The 23,857-nt window shown below is 40.4% G+C and overlaps 1 protein-coding gene across 2 annotated transcripts in view; it reads left to right on the top strand.

Annotated features, from left to right (window-relative positions):
- ccdc142 (coiled-coil domain containing 142) overlaps positions 1 to 23,857 on the top strand; it is a 35,403-nt gene that overhangs the window by 5,384 nt on the left and 6,162 nt on the right. Inside the window, exons 3-14 of one of the 2 annotated variants that reach the window (XM_044363356.1) lie at positions 1,082 to 1,122; positions 3,653 to 3,698; positions 4,474 to 4,727; positions 5,321 to 5,515; positions 8,736 to 9,961; positions 12,050 to 12,342; positions 15,217 to 15,303; positions 15,615 to 15,809; positions 16,637 to 16,717; positions 18,789 to 18,955; positions 19,206 to 19,358; positions 22,169 to 22,283. In XM_044363356.1, coding sequence (XP_044219291.1) covers positions 1,082 to 1,122; positions 3,653 to 3,698; positions 4,474 to 4,727; positions 5,321 to 5,515; positions 8,736 to 9,961; positions 12,050 to 12,342; positions 15,217 to 15,303; positions 15,615 to 15,809; positions 16,637 to 16,717; positions 18,789 to 18,955; positions 19,206 to 19,358; positions 22,169 to 22,283 — 2,853 coding nt within the window. The remainder of the gene's footprint in view (positions 1 to 1,081; positions 1,123 to 3,652; positions 3,699 to 4,473; positions 4,728 to 5,320; positions 5,516 to 8,735; positions 9,962 to 12,049; positions 12,343 to 15,216; positions 15,304 to 15,614; positions 15,810 to 16,636; positions 16,718 to 18,788; positions 18,956 to 19,205; positions 19,359 to 22,168; positions 22,284 to 23,857) is intronic. The other variant, XM_044363357.1, reaches the window with a different exon arrangement.

Here is a 23,857-nt window from a genome sequence, read left to right as displayed (position 1 = left end):
TTTATTTTATTTGTATTTACAGTGCAGCTTGATTCTGCACTATGTTTACATTCCATTAGACCATACGTGAATGTTTTCCGCTGCTATGGCAACAAGTGACAGCTGACTTAAGCATATGTTAGTTAGCTTAGCTCAATCATCCAACAAACAATAGGCCTAACCCATAAAATTACAATTCAACATATTTAAACAAAATCAACAACTACCACCAACAGTTATAGTCCTTACAACCTTAGCTAATATGTTGTCACAGGTTAGACTGTAAAAATGATAGAAATAACAGCTTCAATCCCTGAGGAGTTACGTTAGCATTAGTGATGGTTGCATCCACTTGCATCCACTCGTATGCAGTTACCATACATTACAGTTCCCTCCCAAACAACATAACAAAGCACAACACTTTACATTTACCCACCTGCAAGAGTAAATGGAAACAAACAGTGATTTTGCTGGTTTTCAGTAGCTTTACTCTATGTGTAACTGCCAACTGAAGAACAGCGCAAACCCACAGTTGCTCTTGTGCCTTTACACAAATCAGTAATGCATTAAACTGAATGGGGGGTATCTGTAAAGATACAAAATCAATTTCATATACATAAAATTATGTTACAATTGAGTGGGCAAATACACATAAATACCCTATATGTCACATATATTTTTGCCTACTACACACCACAAGAACACCAAGGCAAATTCCTTGTATGTGCAAACCTTCTTTGCAATAAACCTGATTCTGATTCTGAAAATTACCAACAAATGCTTGTGGTTCAAACACACAGGAGTGGGAGGACATTTTAAGAACTATCCTTTCAGTCCATTTCATTTTCTAACCTTTTATTAACTGCATTTCATGAGTTTCATGAATCAGTCTCAAAACATATCCACTGCCAGGATCTGAAATGTTTCAGTGGAGACAGGCTAGAAGCTGTGAGAGACATTAAGAACACACAACACCACAGAGGACAAGAGAAATGCAACACATGCTGATCTGCATGAACATGTTCATCCAGTGTGACGTTGTTTTTGTTTAGTTTTCGATGCAGTCTGATTAGTGTGGGTTTTGTTTGTCTCTCTCTTTCAGACTGGGAAAACTCTGAGTCATTCTCCCCAGAAAAGGAGCAGGTTAGTTTTTTGGGGGGTTTTTGTCCTAAAAGTGCAAATGTATATTTCAATCTTTATTACCCCAATCCATCAATTGGTTTCCATACCTGTCTAATAATGGCAATTATTTAAGTAGCTAATAAATATTTTTTTACATTAACACCAGGACTGTGTGAAATGTGAAAGAGGTTTTGTGTATTGAGGACCACAGAGAGGATTATGCCCTCACACAGCAGCTCTGCAGAGCTTTTTAGTAACTTGAAGCTCATAGATTTGGTTGCATAGTTGCACAGATTGTTGCCTTGGTCTCCAGCAGCTGGTAGCTAGTTTCAATGTGTACACTACCACTACACATTTCCCACAAACCTCTTAAATGTAAGTAAGTTTATGTATATGTCACAAAGTGCTTCACAAGAAAAAATGTGGCAACCAACACAAACTACAGACTTATAAAGAGTAAAAACACCATAAAGGCAAGTTTACACATGTGGGTCAAGAGCTGCTTTTTAAAAGTGTCCACAGATCTTAAGTCCAATGGGAGCGAGGAACAACCATGAAACCCTGATCAGAGGATCTTACTGGTGGGGCTGCAGCAGCTCTCAAATGCAGGAAGATGTCTGACCAACCAGAGCTCTATAAGTGACCAAAAGAATCTTGAATTGAATTCTGAATTTGATGGGGAGCCAGTGAAGAGAAATCAAAATTGGTATCACATGAGACCTTTTAGAGGATCTGGTCAAACTCTTACCAGCAGCATTTTGGACTGCCTAAGAGATCCACAGATGTTTTGCTTTGGTAGGAGTCACAATAGTTGAGTCACAATGAAATAAAAGTGTGAATAATCATGTACAAGTCAGCTTGACACGCAATGGCCCTGAGTTTCACAATGTTTCCCCTTTACATGTTAGTCAGAAGTCAGTGTCTGGTCCACAGTGACACCTAGATTTAGTTGGGAAGACTTGACAGAAGAGGAAAGAGAGCCGAGACGTTCCATTATCTCTGGGAGATGAATGGCTGTTTTGTCAGTGTTTAGCTGTAGGAAATGATCTGCCATCTAGTTTTCTAATAGAGTTTAGGCAATTGTGTAAAATGGGTTTTGTGGCTCAAACATGATTTACAATTAAATATCATCTGCACAGCAGTGATAAATACTTTTGGGAATGCATTTTAAAAATGAAAGCATTCATTTTAGATGAACTCCTAAGGTTGATTGTTATAGGAAAACAGGGCCCTGATAGTTAATGTCAATGTGTTTTTGGAATCAGGAAACATTCAACCAGTTCTACAAAAGTCTGAAAAGAAGCAGGAAACAACATCAAGGACGCAGATGAGCTTGGTGTCAGTTTGCTGTGATTGGTCACTTCTTATATCAGCATTATGTGGCAACAGTGTTCAGCTTTTTAGCCAAAACTTGTTGACCCTAAATTTGTATTTTAATTCTATTCAATGTTGATCCATCTTTCACAAGATAAAATTCAATTAGACATGGTTTTGAGGATATTACACAGAGGTGCTCCTAGCTACTTTTTAAATAATTTTAGGAAGGTGGGTGAAACTCATAGTCACAGTACCAAAGATAGGTGAGAATTTTTTCCTGTATTCTGGGAACATGGATGGCATAGATTGCCAACTTTTAATTAAGGACAAGTCAAATCCTTCCAGCTTTAAGTCAAAGGTAAAACAACAGCTATTAGACAGAGTCCCTGAATAGAATGATGGTGTCTTGTTTTTCATGTCACTGCATCACACAGCTGTTGTCTCTTAAGGTGTTATGTTCCGTGATTCTATGTTGCCTTTTGTCTTGAGTACAACACTAAAAACATTTTATCGATTGTTTGTACTTGTGATTGGGTTGTCTATGATTGGTGCATGTGTTTCTTCATGACAGACAGCGAACTCTCCTCATCTTGATGAATGTTTGAAGGTCTGTGAAGATACCTGGGACAATGATGGAAATAAGTCTAGGAATTAATCATTCTGTCCCTAACAATTCTGAATTTTGGGTTTGAATAAACTGAAACCCAAAATTGGTCTGGCTCTATGCCTTTTTATAAAGCCATTTCATCAAGGCTGAAAAATATTGTAAATTTCTCTTATTGTCCACTTCTAACGCAAACACACGCACACATACCTGCCTGGACAGGTTTTGTGCTTGTTGTAGCTGTATATCAAACAAACAGTCCTAGCATTTTTTATTTTATTGGACGTTATTTGATCTAGAAATTCACATTTGGGTTCACAACCCCCAGTGAATCATGCTTCAGTTGTTTTAGGTGCTACATTGATAACTCTAATAATCCAAAATATCAGTAATTGTGGTTCAAAAGAGAACATGCATACAAAAAAAGAACACATTAATAAGAAAGAATAGTAATAATATTCTAGGTATGTTGTAATAGAGATGAATGAAGGAAGACAGAAGGGATATACTATGTGTTCTGAAACATGCCTATACCTATATACACACAAAACAAGCCCAAACATATCATCACATTAACACCCATACAACCAATATAGCATATTTACAAATTTTTCCCTCTTTGTCTTTCAGTGGAGATGCAGTTCCTGCACGGCGACAGAGGACCTGACCACTAATGGTATGATGTAAACATGTGACAGCAGCAGATAAAGCAGTCATTGGAAGCACTGTGTCTTAAAAACACACTCTCTGATCAGTCTCTCAGCTGCTGCTGCTTCTGCGTTACTATTAAAAGGGCTTCAAGTGCAGTGTACAAACTCAGATCTTTTATTGCACTCTGGTTTTTTGTACACCTTATACACCCTGGTCCTGAGAGAGACAATATTTCAATTCTGCTGCATGGTATGACAACTTGTTAATGATACTTTTTCACAATACTTTGCTTTAAGAAAACACTTTTTCATTGAATCCAAAGTTCTCAAATGTTAAATGATGTCTACACAGCTTTATAGTTACTCTGTCTAAATAAAATATAACCTAAAACTCCAAGTATATGATTTAAGTGATCAAAGAATCAACAAGATTTTGAATTGGACCATTGGATATTTAATGCCATTTTTCAGTAATTGATGATTTTCAATCCTCAGTGCCATAAACACGTTTCAGTTCAGATACCCATAAAGATGTACTTGTAAAAAGAATGTCACTTTTTGCTTTATTTTTAAACGCTGAAAATGTCCATGATATTTGAGTAATGTTTTGTCTGCCCCTCTCTGTGTGTGCGTCTTCAGGTATTTATCCAAAGCTATTTAACCTGTAAACCCTCCTTAAAACTAAATCAAATAACTGACCTTCTGACTTGTCTCTTCCTTGTTCGGGAGTTGTCTCTTTTAGTGTCTCCAGTGCACTGAAAACTGCCACACCTTGCTAATGTTAAATGTGTGCCCCTCCAGGTTCTTGGTCACAGAGTTCCATCTCCCGTTCCCTGCAGCGGGCCGAGACTTTACTCAGAAGCACCTTTAATCCCAGTCTGAAGTGGCTGTTCCACGGCCGCAGTCAAGATGAGGAAGAGGAAGAGGGAAATTTTGTCGTTGCTCACAACCTGGTGTCCCGTTCCTCTGCACGTCTCCTGCGTCTGCAACAAGCTCTTCTGACTGTGGCACCACAGTGGCAACTGGTCGGCAGGGCACAGACTGGGTCTCCCCAGGTGGGTTGGAGGGATTGTATGGAAGCTGCATTCTAACAGGTGTGAGGAAAAACCACGAGTGAAAGAAAATGTTAAAAAAAAAGGAGGAAATTATTGTCATGAGGAGGTACGCTGCCATCACTTCAATTAAGCCTTACTCAATTTCCAGTGACAACTGCTCTGTGACCCATGTGTATTTGATGTTTAAGCTAAATATTGCAGTCATTCTATTGAAGAGATAACCAGGTCATGTTCTTCTTTTCAGTATTTCTGCAGTATTTATATCAACATGACATACTGTAGGTGAACAATACAGAACACAACACAGTGGGTAATTAGACATTGCTGACCTGACAGAATGTATAAACAAAGACTTCAGTGAACAATGTTAGTGTTGTAATAGGTAGGATCTGAAAGGAATTGCTGTATTGACATGGGTTGGACACAGAGGAGTGCCAACTACCTTGTATGGTTAGATGGGTGTGTGTGTGTGTGTGTGTGTGTGTGTAAACCTTTAAAGTAAGCAGTTAATGAGAAGGAGCAGTGTCATAATGTTAACTGTTCTGATTTTTAAATCGTTTTGACCCTCCTCCTCTCTCTTCCTCCTGCATCAGGTCTGTGTTAAAGGCCTCCCAGCAGAGGGCAGTGTTCTCCTCCTGCCTTCCTCCTCCTCCTTCCTGCAGGGGCACTACAGAGCTCTGTGGAGGCTCCTGGAGCAGCGATCACTGCTGCTCTTCATACACGAGTACACCAGGAGGGCTCGCCTAACAGCAGCATACATATCCAGAGTGAGCCAGTTGCTGAACCAGGTAAGGTGGAACTACAGGAATTTCTCAAAGTTTAGAAGCCTCTTAAAGCATATCTTTGTGATATGAACATTTAATCAGATTACTCACCAGATAGGCACTAACTGTGTCTGCTTTTTGGTGCTAGGCAGGTGGTATGCAGTGGGTTTATCAGAGCTTTTTTGATGGAAAAGTTTACCTATGGGGGATGATAAGAGTGGCTAAACTCAGCTGCACAGTAAATGTGTGGTGGTAAGAACTGAAACAATGAACTAAAAGACGCTAAAAAACAACTATGATTTTGGCAGTTCACCATAAATACACCATTTTTTTCGACATTGCACAGTCATTTGATTCAGTATTAATGGTGCAGGAAAGCTGATTTAGAATCATGTTTCTTCTCTCTTCTCTCAGGTATATGTAACTTATACATGCAATCAGAGGTTAAATTAGACTAGCTCAGATATGTTATGATATGATATGAAATCATGGTGGTATAGTTTCATGGATATCAGATATCTGTCAGCAGCTCAGATTAGTTGGACTGAATTCTGGATGCTGCAGCTTTACCAAGTGGGGCTTCTCAGATGATCCAATCACAAGTGGACAGCTGTAAGTACAGGTGTGAATGCACCCATTGAGGACACATTGAGATTTGATCACTCAGACCACATTCGGAGGTGGTCTGAGCCACATGTGGCCACATTCTTTTAGCAGTGTAAACGCAATGTGTCCTGGGACACATTGAAGGAACCACCTGCTCAACTGACGTCCTCTGTTTTCCAGCAGACTAGGCACGGAAAGTGCATCGCTGCCTCCTGGCGCATGAACCCTCCGTCCAAAGCTGTTCAACTTGTTTGATAACAGGATAAAGAAATTCATTATTTTGTTTTGCCATTTTTCATGTGAATTAAAAAAATATAATCCACTTCTCCACTTTCCTGTTTTTCTCGTTCCCCTAACCCATTTCCCTCATCAAATCGACAACTGGAATAGAAATTAAGCCATTAATTTTTTGCTTGTCTGTCTAAAGAAATATTTCAGAAGCTAAACGTTGCTGGATAGTTTCCTCTGTCCTGTCAAGTTGATAACTACAGGTTTTACTGTGCTGCTCGACATAATGAGCTCAGGATTTATCAGGAGGACGGCTGCTTTACTCCAAATAATTTCACTGTATGAACCTGGACTGTGTGTGTAGAACACAGAACATTAATTAATATTAGATCCTGACCGATCTAATGTTAATTGAATATGTTCAGACAGGGTGCTAGAGTAAATTGATAGGATGGGCATTTGATTTTCGTTAGGGGACACGATGCATTGTATATTTGTTTATCCTGTTATCAAACAAGTTGAACACAGCTTTGGACGGAGGATGCACGGACCAGTTAAAAACAACAACGAATTTGGTCTTCGCAAACGGAAAAGATGTCCGTGTTTATTTGCATATAGAGCGGGGCAGTGAGATCCGAACACAAGTGGTCACTCAAGATGCATGTGGAGACACATGTTAATGCCAGGTGTGAACAGGGCCTTGTTTCCCAGCCAGTTTGTTTTCTACTGAGTCCTGGCTGAAATGTGCACTGCAAACAAATACCTTATTTTTCTAAGGATGTTTGAATGAGGTCCACGGGATGATTATTGTGAAAAATCCACCCACTTTTACCCCTAAAGTAGTGCTCACGCTGTTTGAAAGGACTCAGAAGTTGGTGAGTCAGCATTCTGTCAATAAGTAGGTTATAAAGGAAATAGTTGTTAATCTAACAAACTAATGCGCCCACACTGAAGTGAAGGAACATGTCACCCAGTGCAGCAGTGTGGCTCATTGACATGTTGTAGTACAAGTAGTTTTTGGACAACAATGGAGGTCTACAGCACAGAGGAATAAGATGTATCAGGCTTTAGATAAACACACAAAACTTGTTAGTAGATCTGTTCATTGTTGATTTTGATCTGTGTGTGAGATTTGTTGACAATAAAAAATTTAGAAAATGGCCAGCCTTATCCTTAAATATAAAAAACTATGGATATCTAAGACTGAGCATCACGCCTTCCACCTAATAACTATTTAAAGCTATTGTGGAAAACTGAAATAAAGAATGAGTTGATAAGATAGGAGGTTTTACCCTGGACTCTGGTGTGCAGAAGCCGTGTTTTTGTTTTTATATGTTTGTATTTCTCAAAGTAAGTTATTGAAAAAGTATCATTTTGGTATCAGCACTGAAACTCAGGTATCCTATCAGCATTACAGTGGAAACTGCTTATAGTGATCATGGTTACAGTGATCAACCACTTATATGGATCAAAAAGCTTGGGACAAAATCATTCCTATACAAATGCTGTTTAAATCATTTTCTTATAGTAATCAAGTCTGCTTTGCTTTTTAAAACTACGGTAATTATATATTTTTTACCTTACACCCACGATACACATATGATATGCAATTAGTGGCTGCAGCACCGTTATCAGGCGTTGTGGCGCATGGAGGTGCGGAGTGTAGGTGTTTATTTGTAACCACCAAAAAATGATGAAACAATCAGAAAATAATGTTTTATTCCTCTCATTCACTGGCCTCATCCACTCTCTAGCTCACTTGACCACTGCTTCTCTCTCTCTCTCTCTCTCTCTCTCTCTCTCTCTCTCTCTCTCTCTCTCTCTGGTCTTTTTCAAAATGAGTCAGGAAGCCGTCAGCAAAGCCTAACTTTACTTTTAACGTTATCAAACGAAGACAAATGTCCTCCCCTCTTCGTATTGATGTATTTGTCATCTTTCATGGCAGTGTTACAGCTCAATCAGTCTGATCGCCGGCTATGGTTGGCCACCACAGCGTTTTGGGTTGTGTTTTCTCCAAAAGCTAATTCTGGTTCAACTTTCCCGCTGCAGGCTGCTGCAGCCCCCACCCCCACAGCCTGTACACACAACCCGTCTGCTTTGGGCGGGTTACCTGAGGCTGATACTGCGTGCACATTGAAATCATGACAGGAAAAAGAAGTCTCTCAGAAAAAATGCAGCAGCAAAACAATAAGTGTTTGTCAATTAGATGGTAATCTGCATGAGAAATAAAGAAAAAGAGAAATAATCATCCACTTATAGCGATCAATTTGACATGGACAGATGTGATCACTGTAAGCGGTTTCCACTGTACTGTGAAAACATTTCACAGAACAAGGATAGCCAGCACTACTTAACCACCAATAATCCTGGTGCTTTTTCACAAACACAAGCATTCTCCTCTTCTTCCTAGAACCCATCCAACTGCTCTTCATTCAGGGTCGGTCTGGGCTCACTGTGTCAGGAGCTCCGGGTTCATCTCAACCACTGGTCTTGCCTGTCCTCCAAAGTGCAGTCTGACCACTATCTGAGACTTGCTCTGATCCAGCAGGCCACGCTGCTGCTAGAAATCAGACAGACTCTGGACTTACTGGGCCTGCAGGCATTGGTTGTGATGGAACATTATGTGCATGCTGTTCTGTCTGCTATAGCCCAGACTGAACTAGACTATGTACCAAGAGAAGTGTTGGAGGATATTTTAGCTGGTACAGACCTGTATAACCAGGCAGTCGAGGAGCAGAGAGCACAGCACAGCACCACCCAGCTGAGGACTGCGATATTACAGCAGGCACGTTATTCTACACCAGACTCTAGTCTTCCAAACAGCAGAAGGTATCACCCTGCTGCCTTCTCAGTCAAAGAGCTAATGAAGATTTTAGCAGTGCATCATGCAGAAATGGCAGCCAAGCAGCTGCTCGACTGGGTCTCTGAGCAAAGCTATCACATCTGTAATGTCCACTGCCATCACGAGGCCCACATATTTTCTGATAACCCCATCAGTCAGGTGTCCAGGCTCAGCTGTGGGACCATCACACTGAGATCTAAGTGGACCTGGGAGCAGCTGCTGCATTCCTACCTTATCTCCGCTGTTAATCCTTACTCCCCTCTGCAGTCACCTGCTCATCACACCAGCCATAAAACCAGGAGTAACTTCCCCAACCAGTGCCAAACATACATATTCCAGACTAATGTGGATGCTTTGAACTCTGATTTTAAAATCTCAAATCTAGAAAAACAGACCAGTTTAGAAAACTGTAAACTATCGCAGACCGTTTCACCCCCTTCAACCTCCCCTCACCACCTTTCAACCCTGCCTCTGTCCGGGTTTTGCCAACAGGACCAGTCCTCTGTAGAGCTACTTTTTCAGGTGCTTGTTTCCTCCAATGACCTGCTGGCTCCACTAGTATCACATACACCTACACCAGAGGGACCAGCTGAACAACTGCTTCCACACACAACAACAACAGATGTACTACCGAAAAATGGAAAGACTGACCCGATGATTTCCACTGCTCCAATCACTGATTCAGTGGTGTTAAGTAGACTGAGAACAGAACTGAACGAGGACCAAAATGTGGAAGAAAGTCAGCAGGAATGGGCTGACCTGGAAACAACAACCAGGCCAGAAGCCACTCCCAGGTAATGTGTTGATGGTAGAGCCACTGTTGTTAACCATCAAATGCTTTGAACAAATTGCTTGTCAGATTGTCTAACAGTGTCAGAGACCCAATTTCTGATGACAGAATTAGACTCATTTGTAACTTGCAGAAACAGACAAATCACATCCACTTCATGCAATGATCTTTTCTTCACTCTGCATACGTTTTTCATCATTTTCATATTCATTCTTCAACAACAAAGTGCAAAACCATTTATGCCTTCAAGGAGAGTATGTCTGAAAGTGTGTTCCTTGATCCCCACTTGAATGATTTATTGATTGTCACACCCCAAATTATACTTTCCTTGTGCATCCCATTAGCCCAGATGGTCTGCACCAACTGTCCATGTACAGCCCAAAAGTTATGACCACGCAGACTATGCGCTCATGTGAACATGTCTGCCTACAGACACCCAGCATAGCAGAGATAGAACTGCACCTATTTTGCACTTAATCTGCCCCTAAAGATGGCAGGCTTTTCATCTCGCTTTCCAGTGGGGCCATTTTGACTTTAGATGTGTTCAAATGACATAAAAACAGGTTCATTTCAAATATACCCCAGCATCAACAAGATCTTATCCAAATAACTTTGGGGGACTTATAGTAGTTATAGGTCATACAGTAGCCTTCAACGAAGTACCTATGAGTCATGGAGAGGCCTGACAGCAGCAGAAAGAAAATATTTGTGTGTTGTGTTTTTGGCATGGCCAGTCATCGGCTAGTGAGAAATCTCTAAACACAACACAACTGATGTGATTGTCACCATGCATCAATATTACCATCAGTGCTTCATTCTTATTCTGACATTAGAAAGCAGTGCATAAAAATGCTGCCGCTTCATTAATTTTAATGAGGCCAACAGAGGTCCTGATGCAGATGCTTTAGCAAAAAAAAGAAAAGCCGAGTTGTCCAGCAAGTTGTACTTGGCTCAACTAATATGACATCATCCAGCAGTAAAATCAAGGATAAAGTGACTGTCACCATGATAACTTTCTAGAGTCTCATAGCATTATAAACCACTGTGTAGTGTTTTGACATCTGATAAACCCTCAAACTCATGTGTCTGTTACTCAAACTGGATTACTGCATCCCGTCCACAACAATTATTCAACATTCAAGAGATTTTACGGCCATTTGCACAGTCACAGGATACATGCACATTGGAATTCTTGTGTGGTTCACCAAGTCAGGTCAAAAAAACCAAATTTACAACAAATTAAAGTTATTTTTTTTAAAAGAATAGCAAGGTCAGAGAGATATTATTTACAACAGTTATGGACAGTACTTCAACAATTATTTACAGAACTTCTAATGAAGAACTGGAGCAGCAGTTGGAAGGAGGTATTGCACATTGAGAGAAAAACAGATATCTAACCGGCAAGGATATTGCACCACAGTGTAGCAGCAGTGGCAATGCAGCCCCTTGTGTTTTTAACACAGTGCCATTTTTGTTCTGAATGCCTGATAATGTCAAAAAATCCAAAGCATCCCTAATATTAGGAGAGTTAAGCTGTCTGGCATAATAGTAGGTTCAGATGAACCTATGTTTCTCTGCATGTTTTTCGTTAGCATGAAAAGAGTCATAAATCATGAAATACAGTGTATACAGCAGTTTGACAAAAAACATGTCACTCAAGATCCACTTACTGTATTTATTCTGGAGCTTTCACATATAGCTTTTATTTACAAATGCAGAACAAATACAGACTGAGGCAAAACAGGGTTTACAGTGTAGGCCCATTACCAGCTGATGAAGGTCCACTGATCTTCTCTGTCACATACACTTATGCTGAGATGAAACACTAACTTATCTTTGGCAGGAAAGCATTGTTGCACTGAACACCATGGGTTTAACAGTTCAGGTATACTTAAGATCTTAGCAAATCATTCAGTGACGTGGCCACTTGTCACCTCACTCAACAGTGATGTCATGTTAAATTACACTATACACCACTAGTGTAGAGAGCCTGAATATTCAGCTTATGTTATGTTTCTCTTTAGGTGACCACAATGAAAGTTGCAGGTACTCAGTCCTTGTGTGATAACTGCAGACTGTTTGTGTCGTTCAGCTCAGGTTTTGGAAAGGATGGAGACCCAGAAAAAGAGGTGACTTTGGGAGCAGAGGGGACGCCAGACTGGGTTTGTCGGCCTCGCTCGGTCCAGTGGTCAGACCTCGGTCAGTCGCTGGTGTTTGCTGATCTGTTTGAACAGTACCGCACCCTGCTGTGGACTCTCTGCAGCAAAGCCTTGTGGCTGCAGCTCCATGTCCCACCAGCAGGAAACACTGCTGGAGGCATCACCTTCCATGACAACCACAGGAGGTTCCAGATCCTGCACATGATCAGTCAAGCTTCAAAGACAGGTAAGATGATGACGTCCAGTCTAGTTAACAGTGTGTAGATGATTTCATATAGCATATCTTACAATACAGTCACCTAAATGTGCATTACTTGTTTGTTCATGTGTCTTTCATTCATTATTTGTTCACTTCATTACTTCCTTTACACCATGTATAGTGTTCTGCATGCTAAATAGTATCTAAAGCTTGATTAGGTGTTTTTTGTGGGAAAATATGAACATTTAATTTATTCAACATGATATAAGAAAAGCATTTAGTTTAATTTAGCAGTCCTCAGACCTGCCTCTTCTGATCTATAGTGTACTGGGCAGTACATGAGTGTAAAGTTGTGTTGCTTGTGAAGTGATGCATCTCATTTGTTTGTAAAGATAGTAATGATAAAACAATGTTGTTACCATTCTGCATGTTGTTACTCTAGCAAATATAGAAGGATAAGTAGAATTTGTATTTAGGGCCTGAGCACGAAAGTGCCAGGGGCCCAAAGGTAGTAAAAAAGTAGTAAGTATTGTGATTAGTTTCACAATTGGGTTTGGGCATGGCCCATCAGCTCTGTAGTGCCCCCTTATTACTTTTAGCATTTTTGAGGTGCCGGGGTGCTCGAAAACTCATGAAACTTTGAACATGCATCGAAAGTAGCGTAACTTGATATCTGATACGGGTCTTGGGCATGAGTGTGGTAAAATGGCTTGAGGGCAGCCCCTAGAAAATTTTAAAGTCAGAGCCCCTACCTTAAAATTTGACGTATATGCACAAAATTTGGTAGGCAGATGTAACATCTCCAGACTTTCAAAAAGCCTCTTGGAGCCATACCCTAAGTACAACAGGAAGTTAGCCATTTTGAATTTACTTTGCATTTTTTTCACAAAATGAAGCCATTGACAAGTGTTATATTTGAACAAAGTCCTCTTAGAAATTTAACCCAAGCAACTTCAAATTTGGTAGGTTACATCTAAACACCCTTGTGATGCTAAATTGCAAAGCTTTATAGTCTTCATGGATGATAAGAGTCCCGGTCTGAAGACATATAAAGGCCCATATTGAATCATAGTAATAGAGCCACCTACTGGCTACAGGAAGTTATAGGCCCCATAGTTTTACTGTCTACTCCTAGCAGGTTAAACAGATCCATCTAAAATTTGGTCAGCTAAGTTGTAAGACCTTCATGATGCTAAATGGTGAAGCTTTTGAGTTTTCATCAAAAGCTGTTCCCATGGTGACGAATTATTTGCCATGAAACAGGAGTTTTCATTATACGCTGTTGCCGTGGTGACATGGCGAACTTTGATGTTTTGCCATGAAGCAATTTAAATGAAATTTACATGAGGTGGTCTGCACATGATATACAGCAACAGGATGCATAGTTAGTGGGAGTTCTCTAGCGCCACATCATGGACACAGGAAGCAATAGTTACAGACAGGTGACAAATTAAAGGAAAAACCAGTGCAGGTCTGAATGCTTGACCACAACAATGAGGGGATCCTGTGGCTATGTTATGCTGTGGGGTGTGGGGGGTGTTTTGCTGGCATGGTTTTGGTCCACTTGTCCCCTTAGAGGGAAGGGTAACTGCTGATTCAAGATTTAGTTTATTGTCATTTTCTTGTGTATTTGATACACAAAAAAACGAAATGCTGTTCCTCCTAGTCCACAGTAGTGCAACAACAACAGAAAGGATAAAGAAAGTACATGTCTCAGTTGGATGTAGACAGCTCTTGCATGTCAGTGAGTGACCAGCACTGATGAGGGAGTTATATAATCCATTTTGCTGTCCAGAGAACAAACATTAGGCAACATGATTGTTGGAACTGCCGGTTTGTATGGGTTAACAGTAAGCCTAGCTTGCACTCCTCCACGCTTGCCCAGCTTCCATGTCTTGTCCACTGCTTTCAATGAGTTAGCACTTAGCAGTTGACAGCTTGCTAGTAGTTTTGATTTAAAAAAAAAATACATCCACAGATGATATTTCCTCTTCTGTTCTTGCTGATTAATGCTGTTATCTCTTCTTTAGAGTCTTTTCTGAAGATTATTTGAAGGTTATTTTGCAAAATGTCCCACTTTTTAGTGAAGTTGTTCTGAGTGATCACCTTTATCCTATAATGAAACATTTCTATCCTGATAGGAGTGGTCTCTTCCAGGATAACAATGTCCCTATCCGTCAGGCACAAGGGGTCACTTATTGCATTAATGAGTAAGAAAATTATGTGAATTATATGCTATGGCCTTCGCAGTCACCAGATCTCACCCCAGTTGAAAACCTATGGGAGATTTTGGACCAACACATCAAACAGCACTCTCCACAGCCACCATCAAAATGAGGGATTGTCTTTTGGACGAATGGTGTTCATCCCTCCAGTAAAGTTCCACAAACTTGTAAAAACATTGTAAAGGCGTATTGAAACTGTTCTGGTGGCTCATGTTGGCCTAACACTTTATGTTGGTTTTTCCATTAATTTGTCACCTGTCTTTATCTTCTATCTGCAATGTCCAACATTCATGAAAATGTATATCCATGTCAGTTGCCTTCTGGTAAATGTATTGCTACATTAATATTTCACTTACGTTGTATGTCTACTGGCAACAGGAAGTGAAGCCTAAAAGACACATAGTTCATCAAATATATACACAATTACCAATATGTCAATTACCAAAATTACCAAATAATATTTTATCCATTCACAGTGTATGATAGTGACACCACTGCTGTCACTCCCTCCGACGCGTTAGATGTGAGGACCCATTCATCGCTGCTTGCAGCTTTAATTATCTCTTGTAATTGAAAGATAGTAAATTGTTGGACTTTATTTACATTTACAGGAGAGGAGAAAGAATGCAGTGTACTGTGCTGTGTACATCAGATTTGTGGGTTTGTGTTGTTGTAGATCTTGTTCCAATGGAGTGCAGAACCATGCTGGAGGACTTCAGTCTGCGTCTGTTAGTCAGCACAGCATATGCTCAGTGGGACTATGGTTAGTATACATACACACACACACACACACACACAAAGACCACACACTGCACTGTGCAGCATTTTTATATTTGATGTTACTGCATGTTAGATAACCGGTTATCACAAGACACTCTGTATTAAATCACGAGCATAAAACCTTAATCTGGACATCAGAACATTACACTGCATGTTTTGCATGGAAAGTGTTACATCAATAAACCTTGACTTATGGATAAACAAACCATTTTTCACTATATCAGTGAATATTGACTCCTTGTTGCATTATTTTCATCATGCTGTCTTTCTCTCCTTCTGTCTGTCTTTCTTCAGTGGTGTGCAGAAGTTTAGGTTCAGCTCTGAAAGATAAGTGTCTCATAGATGTAAACCAAGGTAGCAGATGTATGACACTGTCATCTAAGCAAGATGGAAGTGTGATGATGTCAGAGACCATGGAGCACTTCCTGCAGTTGTCCCCTCCTTTCCTGTCCTCCCTGTGCTGCCATCAGTCAAACAGCAGGGTCCCAGGTAAACAGACAAACTCATACAGGCCATTTACAAATTTAAACTTTTTGCACAGCATAACTTACATCAACACACCACATACACAATAATGGCGCAGGTAAGCTGCTGTTTTTCGACAATAATGTGAATATAGCTGACCTCAATCCTTTTGCCTTCCAATAAGAAGGCCCTGAATGGAAATCCATCCTTGACGTTTAAAAACAGTATGTGTAACAAACTAGTTGGCAGTGGCTTTATTTTGGTTGACGATAGACAATTGATCCTTTTTTGATTCGATTTTTTTGATTGACTTTGATTGATCAAAGTTTTTCCACTATACACAAATTAGAGCTCACTTTGATCAGCTGCTCCAGATTTCATTCACAGTACTAGTAAGTGATACAGTACTATACACTAGGGCTGGATAATATCGTGAACAGTAACTCCTCATAACCCCATAAGTACCTCATAACTTTACTCGAGTACATTACTTGAGTCAATGTACCTAATCACTTTCTATCACAGCCAATTTAATGGAAATTTGCATTGTTTACAGTTGTTCCACATGCATAGTGTTGCAGTTCATCCAATCAACTTCCGCTCAACTCAAAATTGTAATCTCCAGATATTGCGTATGAGGTGTTTAGGGAACATTGGTAAATTGTAGCATCTACCAATAGCCTGCCTGTGAGGCATTTAGGGAACATGGGTAAATGATAGCATCTACTGATAGCTTGCATGTCAGGCATTTAGGGAACATGGGTAAATGATAGCGTCTATTGATATCCTGTGTGTGAGGTGTCTGCACCCTGAAATTGAAGTAAAGTAAGGATGTCCTGATTGATCCACAGGCTGGAAATCAGGATTAATCAAAGCATTTCAGCTACATGTTTGCTCCTGGAATGACAGCTGTCAAAATTGCCCCACTGAAGGTACAGTGATGCATGCAAGTGAGTGACGGAGACACAAAATATATAAGAACAGCGATCAATAGTTTCAGTTAGCGTAATTGCAGTATATGTCAGTGAACAGCAGTGAACAATGTGAGCAGAGTGTTTGTTTCAGGTCAATGACACTCCTACATAGATATCAGTAACCTAATGTTAGAGTCACACAGGAATATGAATAACCATGTTTCTTTTTTTTAATTTTCTTTTTTTTTTTTCAGTGATATACCGTTTTGTGATTACCTCTCTTTGAACATTTGTGTGCACAGAGATAGCACTCTCAAAGAAAACACAGTAATGAACAGAAAGAGCAACATCAGTCACCACAACCTTAGAAATGTTCAGACCCTTGAAGATGATTAGGTCCAGAGTGTGTCCCCTTGATGTGTGTGGGCTCTGTCACATGCTGAGTTAGTCCATAGTTATCAAGAACACAACACAGTTCTTCACTCATCAGTCACTCTGTCCTGGGGGTTGTCAACATGGATGTTAAAATCACAAACAACTACACAGTCAGAGTCAACACACATTATAGACAGCGCATCTGTAGGTGAACAAAACAAATGATTTTTTTCCTCCGTGGGAAAACTTCAGAGTAGAGGGGAAGCATACAGAGAACTGCATGTCCTTTTGGATGAGCCATTCGCACACATTATTAAAGGCATGTCACATTTCTTTAACTCCGGCTGCTAAATCCTGTCAGATGAATATTGTCTGTCCCTCATGTCAGCAATCCTTTCTCATTGGACACAGTGAGAATCCTCAGCTGTTCCCTCAGGTTGTGCAGCTTGATAACTACTGCACTGGGTTGGTTGGGTTTTGAAGGTCCTATGAGCATGGTCAATTTTAACAATGCCCCGATAAGTCTACAGGTCCAGCAGGGTGGATAGCCAGCTCTCAAAAAGCTTAACTGACTGTTGGCCCGCTGCAGTTTCTGGAGGTTGTAAATTAAAATATTGTCTCTGCAGCTACGTCCCTCAATTTCAGTGCTCTCTGTCAGGATGCGAATTTTGGTCCCCAAGTCCATCAGCCTGGACTACGAGGCCACATTGTCCTCTGCTGCTGATACACGGCTCTCAGCTTCAATGGTGCACTTTGTGTTAGACTCCAGTCGTGGGACTTTTCCTGATGGCCTGGCAGGCCCATCGCAGGCCGCGGATTGTTTTTTTTTTTGTTTTTTTTGTTTTGTTTTGAACACTGAACGCACTGCCCTGCACACTGTGACAGCCAGGCACGGTAGAAGGAGAGAGAGAGAGAGAGAGAGAGAGAGAGAGAGAGAGAGAGAGGGCGGGGGAGTTGGCAGTTACACCTTCCCTTTGGCATTTAGTGTGGCTAAATGACTTAACAGCAAGAAAGACAGTGGAAAAAAGAGGAAGAGAGGAGCAGACAGGGAAAGAGAGAAAAAAATGTAAATAAACGGGCTAGCTAGCTCACGTTTGCTACCTAGCTAACGTGGCTAATGTTACCAATGCGTCATCATTGTCCCCTGTCTCGGTTAAAGCTGCCAAGAAACTGGACAATCAAAAATAAAAGTGGTAGTTCCCTTTCTAATTTCCTCAAAAACATTGATGGCATAATTTGCATATCTAGTCTAGTTAATGTGGTCAGTATGATTTGAAAATTCATTTGTTTTGGTGAAAATTTCCGGATAAATGAAGAGCAGATACGTAGCACCACAAAGGTGCTGCTGCAGCAGGGTAGAGAGAGAGAGCTGAACAGACCTGCCTATATAGACTCAGCCCACTAATCAGCATGGCTGCCTGTCCTGCCAGATGATCAACAGGAAACACCAAAATAAAACAGGATTTAACAGCACGAAAGCCACTCACTGGAAGTTGATTTTGACCATTTTTAAGGGTATGACACGAAAATAAAAATTCATTCATTTTTTCATATATCATTGGTGTTTCTTATAACAGACCAGTTACATTTGTTTTTTGTTACAAAACCCTTAAAGCACTCTGTCTCACAGTTTTAATATGGAGCCAAGTAGAAACACTACAGTTTGAGGCTAATTACAACCTGTCTCTCTCTCTCTCTTTCTCTCTCTCCTCAGGTTGTTTTAGCCTCCTCCCCTGCAGGTTCACTCTCCAGAGGCAGGCTGTTAGTTTGGCGCTTGCCACAGTGCAGCTGTCTACAGCCTGGGTCATGTCAAAGGCCTACCAGTTCCTCTCCTCATGGAGCCTCAACAAGTTCCTGCTCATTACACAAGGAGACCTCAAAGTAAGTTACTCATTTCAATATATCAGCCAGAACTTGTACATGTTTATTATCGATGGAGGATCAACGACTGACCTGACACAAGCATGAATAAATATGTGCAGTGGCGTCGTCACACCAGTCACTTTGGAGTTGTATTTCTGGCCACCAGAGTAGTACAGCCCAATATTCCCCCACATTTTAGTCCTGCCTTCGAACCAACATCAGATTAATAAAGTGTGTTTGTGCATGTGTTCTTTCTCTGTCTCGGCAGGTGCTGAGAGAGTCAGTAGACATGATCGTGCAGCTGACGAAGTCCCTGATGATGAATTCAGACAATGACCATCATTCCACTCTTCATGACCACAATCAGCTTCTGCTGAGGCAGCAGCTCAGAGCACTTGACAGGGCTGTATCTGAGCTACAGGTGACATGGTTGATTGATTGTCCAACAACATTAGAAAGCTGACTTAGTTTTGTTGTGAGGATGCCATCTCAGTATTTCAGATTGTGTGGATCAGAAACAAGAACAGAGATCAGCTATGTTTACACATGGTTGATGAGAGGCAGAGATGATGGGTCTCTGCAATGATGGATCACACCAAAATTGATGGACAAAAAAGGGATCTTGTGATCCTCAGGTCAGGAATGAACTTATACGGCGTGGAGGCGTAGTCACATGACTTTGTCTCAAGTCATCAATCTGATGACTTTGGACTTGACTCAATCATAAGAGACTTGCAACTCGACTTGGACTTTAACACCAATGACTTTTGACTTCAATTGAACTTTGAATTACTTGATATTGTCTCTTTGTTAAAACATTAAAATGTATGTTATAAAAAGTGTGTAGATATAGTGAAAAGTAGAAGTGTGCTCAGCTCCAAATCTTGAACACTGTATTGGGTGCATGGTTGTGGCAACGATCACAGCAAACAGAATACCGGCACACACACACATCGATGGTCTTGTATTTATTGTAGGCAAAAACAAACACGTTTCATCTAAAAGCTATCATCAGCATAATCAAAACCAACAGAAATGTCAATTTATAGAAATAGGTGAGGTCCAAACGCCAACAGGCAAAGAGAATACATTGCATAATAGGATCCATCTGTGAATGAACCGCCCAGATACAGCCTCTCCTAATGAAGGAGGGTTCTCGTGGTGAGACAATATCAGAAAAACAATCATTAGAGTCACAAGCTGAAAGATAATGAATACATAACTGATTGCCCAAGCAGAGAATTTATATTAAGAGCCATACAATCCAGTTCGATAAATGAAGATATACATAAGTGTAAAACAAATTACACCAAAACATTACTGAGCAATATCATCCATAATATACATACTGTTGAGACTGGTAGGAGTGCGTTTGCTTATTAGCAACAATTCGTAATTATGAAATCAAAAGATTATTAATATAAATTAATAATTCGGGCACCAACTGTTAAAGAACCTCACACGGGTGACACAACTGTCCAATCTGTGAGGAGCATGGTTGGTTATTAGCAATAATCAACAATTATCAGAAACAATTATTAATTATAAAAATTTGTAGAATTATTAATTTGAATTAATAAATACAGGGCACCACCCGGAAACTGGGACCAATAACCAAACAAGGTAGTCTCATAAAAGAGTTCACCTAGAATGTTGATATCTTTCAGATATCAACATTCACAGGTGAACAAAGAAGGGTTGAATTCAAGCTCTGACTCCTTCAATCAGCCACTTTTCATATTAAACATATTAAACAAAATAATGACAAAGGACTTCTCGTTAAAGATATAACAGTGTTTATTAAGCCTAGCAAAATTAACAAAGTTCATGAATGCTTTGATCAATAAACAACTATTCTAAAATCTAATTCTACCAAAACCAAACAAACAGCTATGTACAGGGTTGAATACATGTAGGTGAATGCATGTGTGTGTGAGAGACAAGATGGCGACGTCATCTGGCGTGATGATGTCGAGGGTTTGGGATGCAGACGTGACTATGGGAGGAAGTCACGTCACATGAGAACCAAATGGCGGTGCCTCGGTTAGACAATAGCAAGATGGCACCACCTGGTGGTCGGCGTCTTGCACTCACTCAATTCCTTCCACATGTGTCTGATGGCAGATAACGATGGATAGAGCAGCGCTATATCCGACATTATCTGACCGTCAGATGTGTAAGAAGATGTGTATGTATATGTGCGTGTGTGTGCGGGTTAGTCGCAAGACAGGGAAGAAAGAGGAGGGAAGCGACCGTGAGAGGGAGACAAGCGCTTCCTTTGTCCACAGTGAGCGTGTGTACGGACGGCAGTCTGTAAAGCACGTTGCCTGGTTTTTGATCGACAGAGCCCGGGACGCATTGTGTTTACACTACTAAATGAACATGGCCACATGTGGCCCAGACCATCTCTGAATGTAGTCTGAGTGATCGGATCTCAATCCATCCTCAATGCGTCTCGAGTGTGTTCATACCTGTACTTAGAGCTGTCTACTTGTGATCGGATCACCTGAGATGGATGTTAATGCCAAGTGTAAACAGGGCCTTTGTGTGACCCAATGGTTGAGGCCCAACACATACATTGACACTGTATATGACCTTGATTGAAGAAAATTAGTAATTTCATAATCATAAAATTAGTCTATGCTGAAAACTGCCCAAAATGCACTAATAAATGCTAAATGTAGCAGGAGGACTCAAAATACTCAGTAAATAGAAAAATAAGTCACCTGAAACAGGATTTGTCTATAATTGGGACATATTGCATGTAATGAAATTAATTTAGAGCTCTATGACACTGTTCAATAATTAGAATTTTTTCAAGAGGGCATTGTAAAATGTCTGAAAAAATGTCAAGAATAAATACACCTACACAATCTAAACATCAAATCTGCACAGAACTGTCATCAAACTGGCACCAAAATGGCTTCAAAGCTGCCACCAATGGTGCATCAGTGTAAATAAAATCCAACACTGATACAATCAGTTCAACTCATTAGCTAAGTAGCCTACAGAATTAGTTTATACATGGTTTAACAATACGTAGTGTATTTCTATGACATGACTACAGGGCCAGTAATGTGTACTCTAGAATGATATGTGAATGTTTTTAACAAGGCTCATAACAACGATAGGTTTGCCTTTTCTTCCATTCTACCAACATGAATGTGGCATAATGTAAACCAAAGAATGTAGGTGTCATCTGATCTGATGTCTCTGCTTTGTGTCGATCAGACCTTCTCTTCTCTAGTGCTGAAGACCTTTTCCAGTGACTGCAAGAAGATGTCAGGGGAGATCTTTGAACAGACCATGCCTTCTGCTGTACACTGGAGACCTAACCACAGAACAGGTGCAGAAATCTTACCGTTACAGCAGTCTATGACAAACTCATACAGTAACAGATGTGTGTGTGTGTGTGTGTGTGTGTGTTTGCAACATTTTATTCTGGAGACTGTGTTTTGTTTTTTTTCATTTAAAAGGTGGGGAAGCTCAAAGGGGCTCCACTCACTAATTGATCTGCTGCTGTTTGTGTTTTCTAGGCAAAACATTATGGGCTTAAATTAGAGTCATGTATTGTAGCTGCGTAAACATTTTGTATGGATGTATTCAAATGTGCAAATGTGTACAAACATTTTGATCAAATGAATTCAAATGTTTGAATGTGTATATGTGTAATGTAATGTAATGTGTAAAAAATATCTGAATATTTGCTCCCAGGCCACAGAGCATTGCTGCCCGGCCACAGCATGTTTGCTCCCCGGTCATAGGGCGTTGCTCTCTGGCCACAGCGCATTTTTCCCAGGCTACAGCATGTTGCTCCCTGGGCACAGCACGTTGATCCCCCTAGCAATAGCGCGTTGCTCCTCAGCCACAGCTCACTGAGCCTACCAGTATTTAGTAAACACGGTCGGTAGTTGGTACGTATGAATCCAGATAACCTGTAATGAGAGGGTTCTTACCAACTAAACCAACTTTTTTTTCCAGTTTTTTCTTATCATTTGTATCAAATGTCCTAAAAATAAGCCATTAAATACCTGCAAATTACTCAAAAAATTCCAGGAAAGAGACTGTGCCCTCTGAGCAGTGGAATGGTGTTGGTGTTAAACAGGGGCCAGAAGTTTTGTGTTTAACAGCAAACAACAGGAACATATGCTAGAAGTGTAGTGGTAGTCAGTGGCGGAATCAGGTTATCTGAGGGGCAGGGGCAAAAAAATATAAAGGGCACCTGATACATTCAGTGGGCCCCATCAGCAGAAAATAACAATGCATGTTTGGTAAAAAGGCTACATACCCAATTAAGATGAACATTTTATAGGGTAACTCAGAATATAAGGAGACAACACCTCTGTATATATATAAAGGATTTACTTTTTAAACATTTATTTTGCAAACATCTCTGTAATACAATTTTCAGGGAATGGGTTATGTTTTTAATGTTTATTTCTCAAACACATCAGTAGTAAAAATGTGGAACTATTAACATTTTGGGAATGACCTGTTGAGCAGTCATGGAAGTGAGAAGCAAGATCGGTGAAATAAAAAGGAAAATTCTTTGGCCATGACTTTGTAAATATTAATGACCCTGTTATGGTCAACTGGGATGTCCCTCTCAATGGACAACAGCAGATGATCTGAGAGCGTCTGTTTCTAAGCTGTGTCTTGATCAACCTCAGATTGTAGAATGAGCACTCAACTGATGCAGTTGTCACTGACAATGTAGCGTTTATTTTTTTTGTTTTTTTCAGCTTTGGAAAGATTGTGTCCACATTATTTTCTTTAAGGCATGTAAGCATTGATTGGACATTGCTGATAGGGAGAGCAGAGGAAGAGTGGATTAAGTGCATTGACAAAACTGTCTTCCTCTCAGTCAAGGAATTGGCAAACATCCTTGAAAGACTGGGCAGCTCTGTCATTTGTCATGCA

The sequence above is a fragment of the Thunnus albacares genome, chromosome 10, assembly GCF_914725855.1.
Source record: "Thunnus albacares chromosome 10, fThuAlb1.1, whole genome shotgun sequence".
Taxonomy (NCBI): domain Eukaryota; kingdom Metazoa; phylum Chordata; class Actinopteri; order Scombriformes; family Scombridae; genus Thunnus; species Thunnus albacares.
The sequence above is the reverse complement of the archived record's forward strand: the minus strand, read 5'-3'. Positions and strand labels throughout refer to the sequence as shown.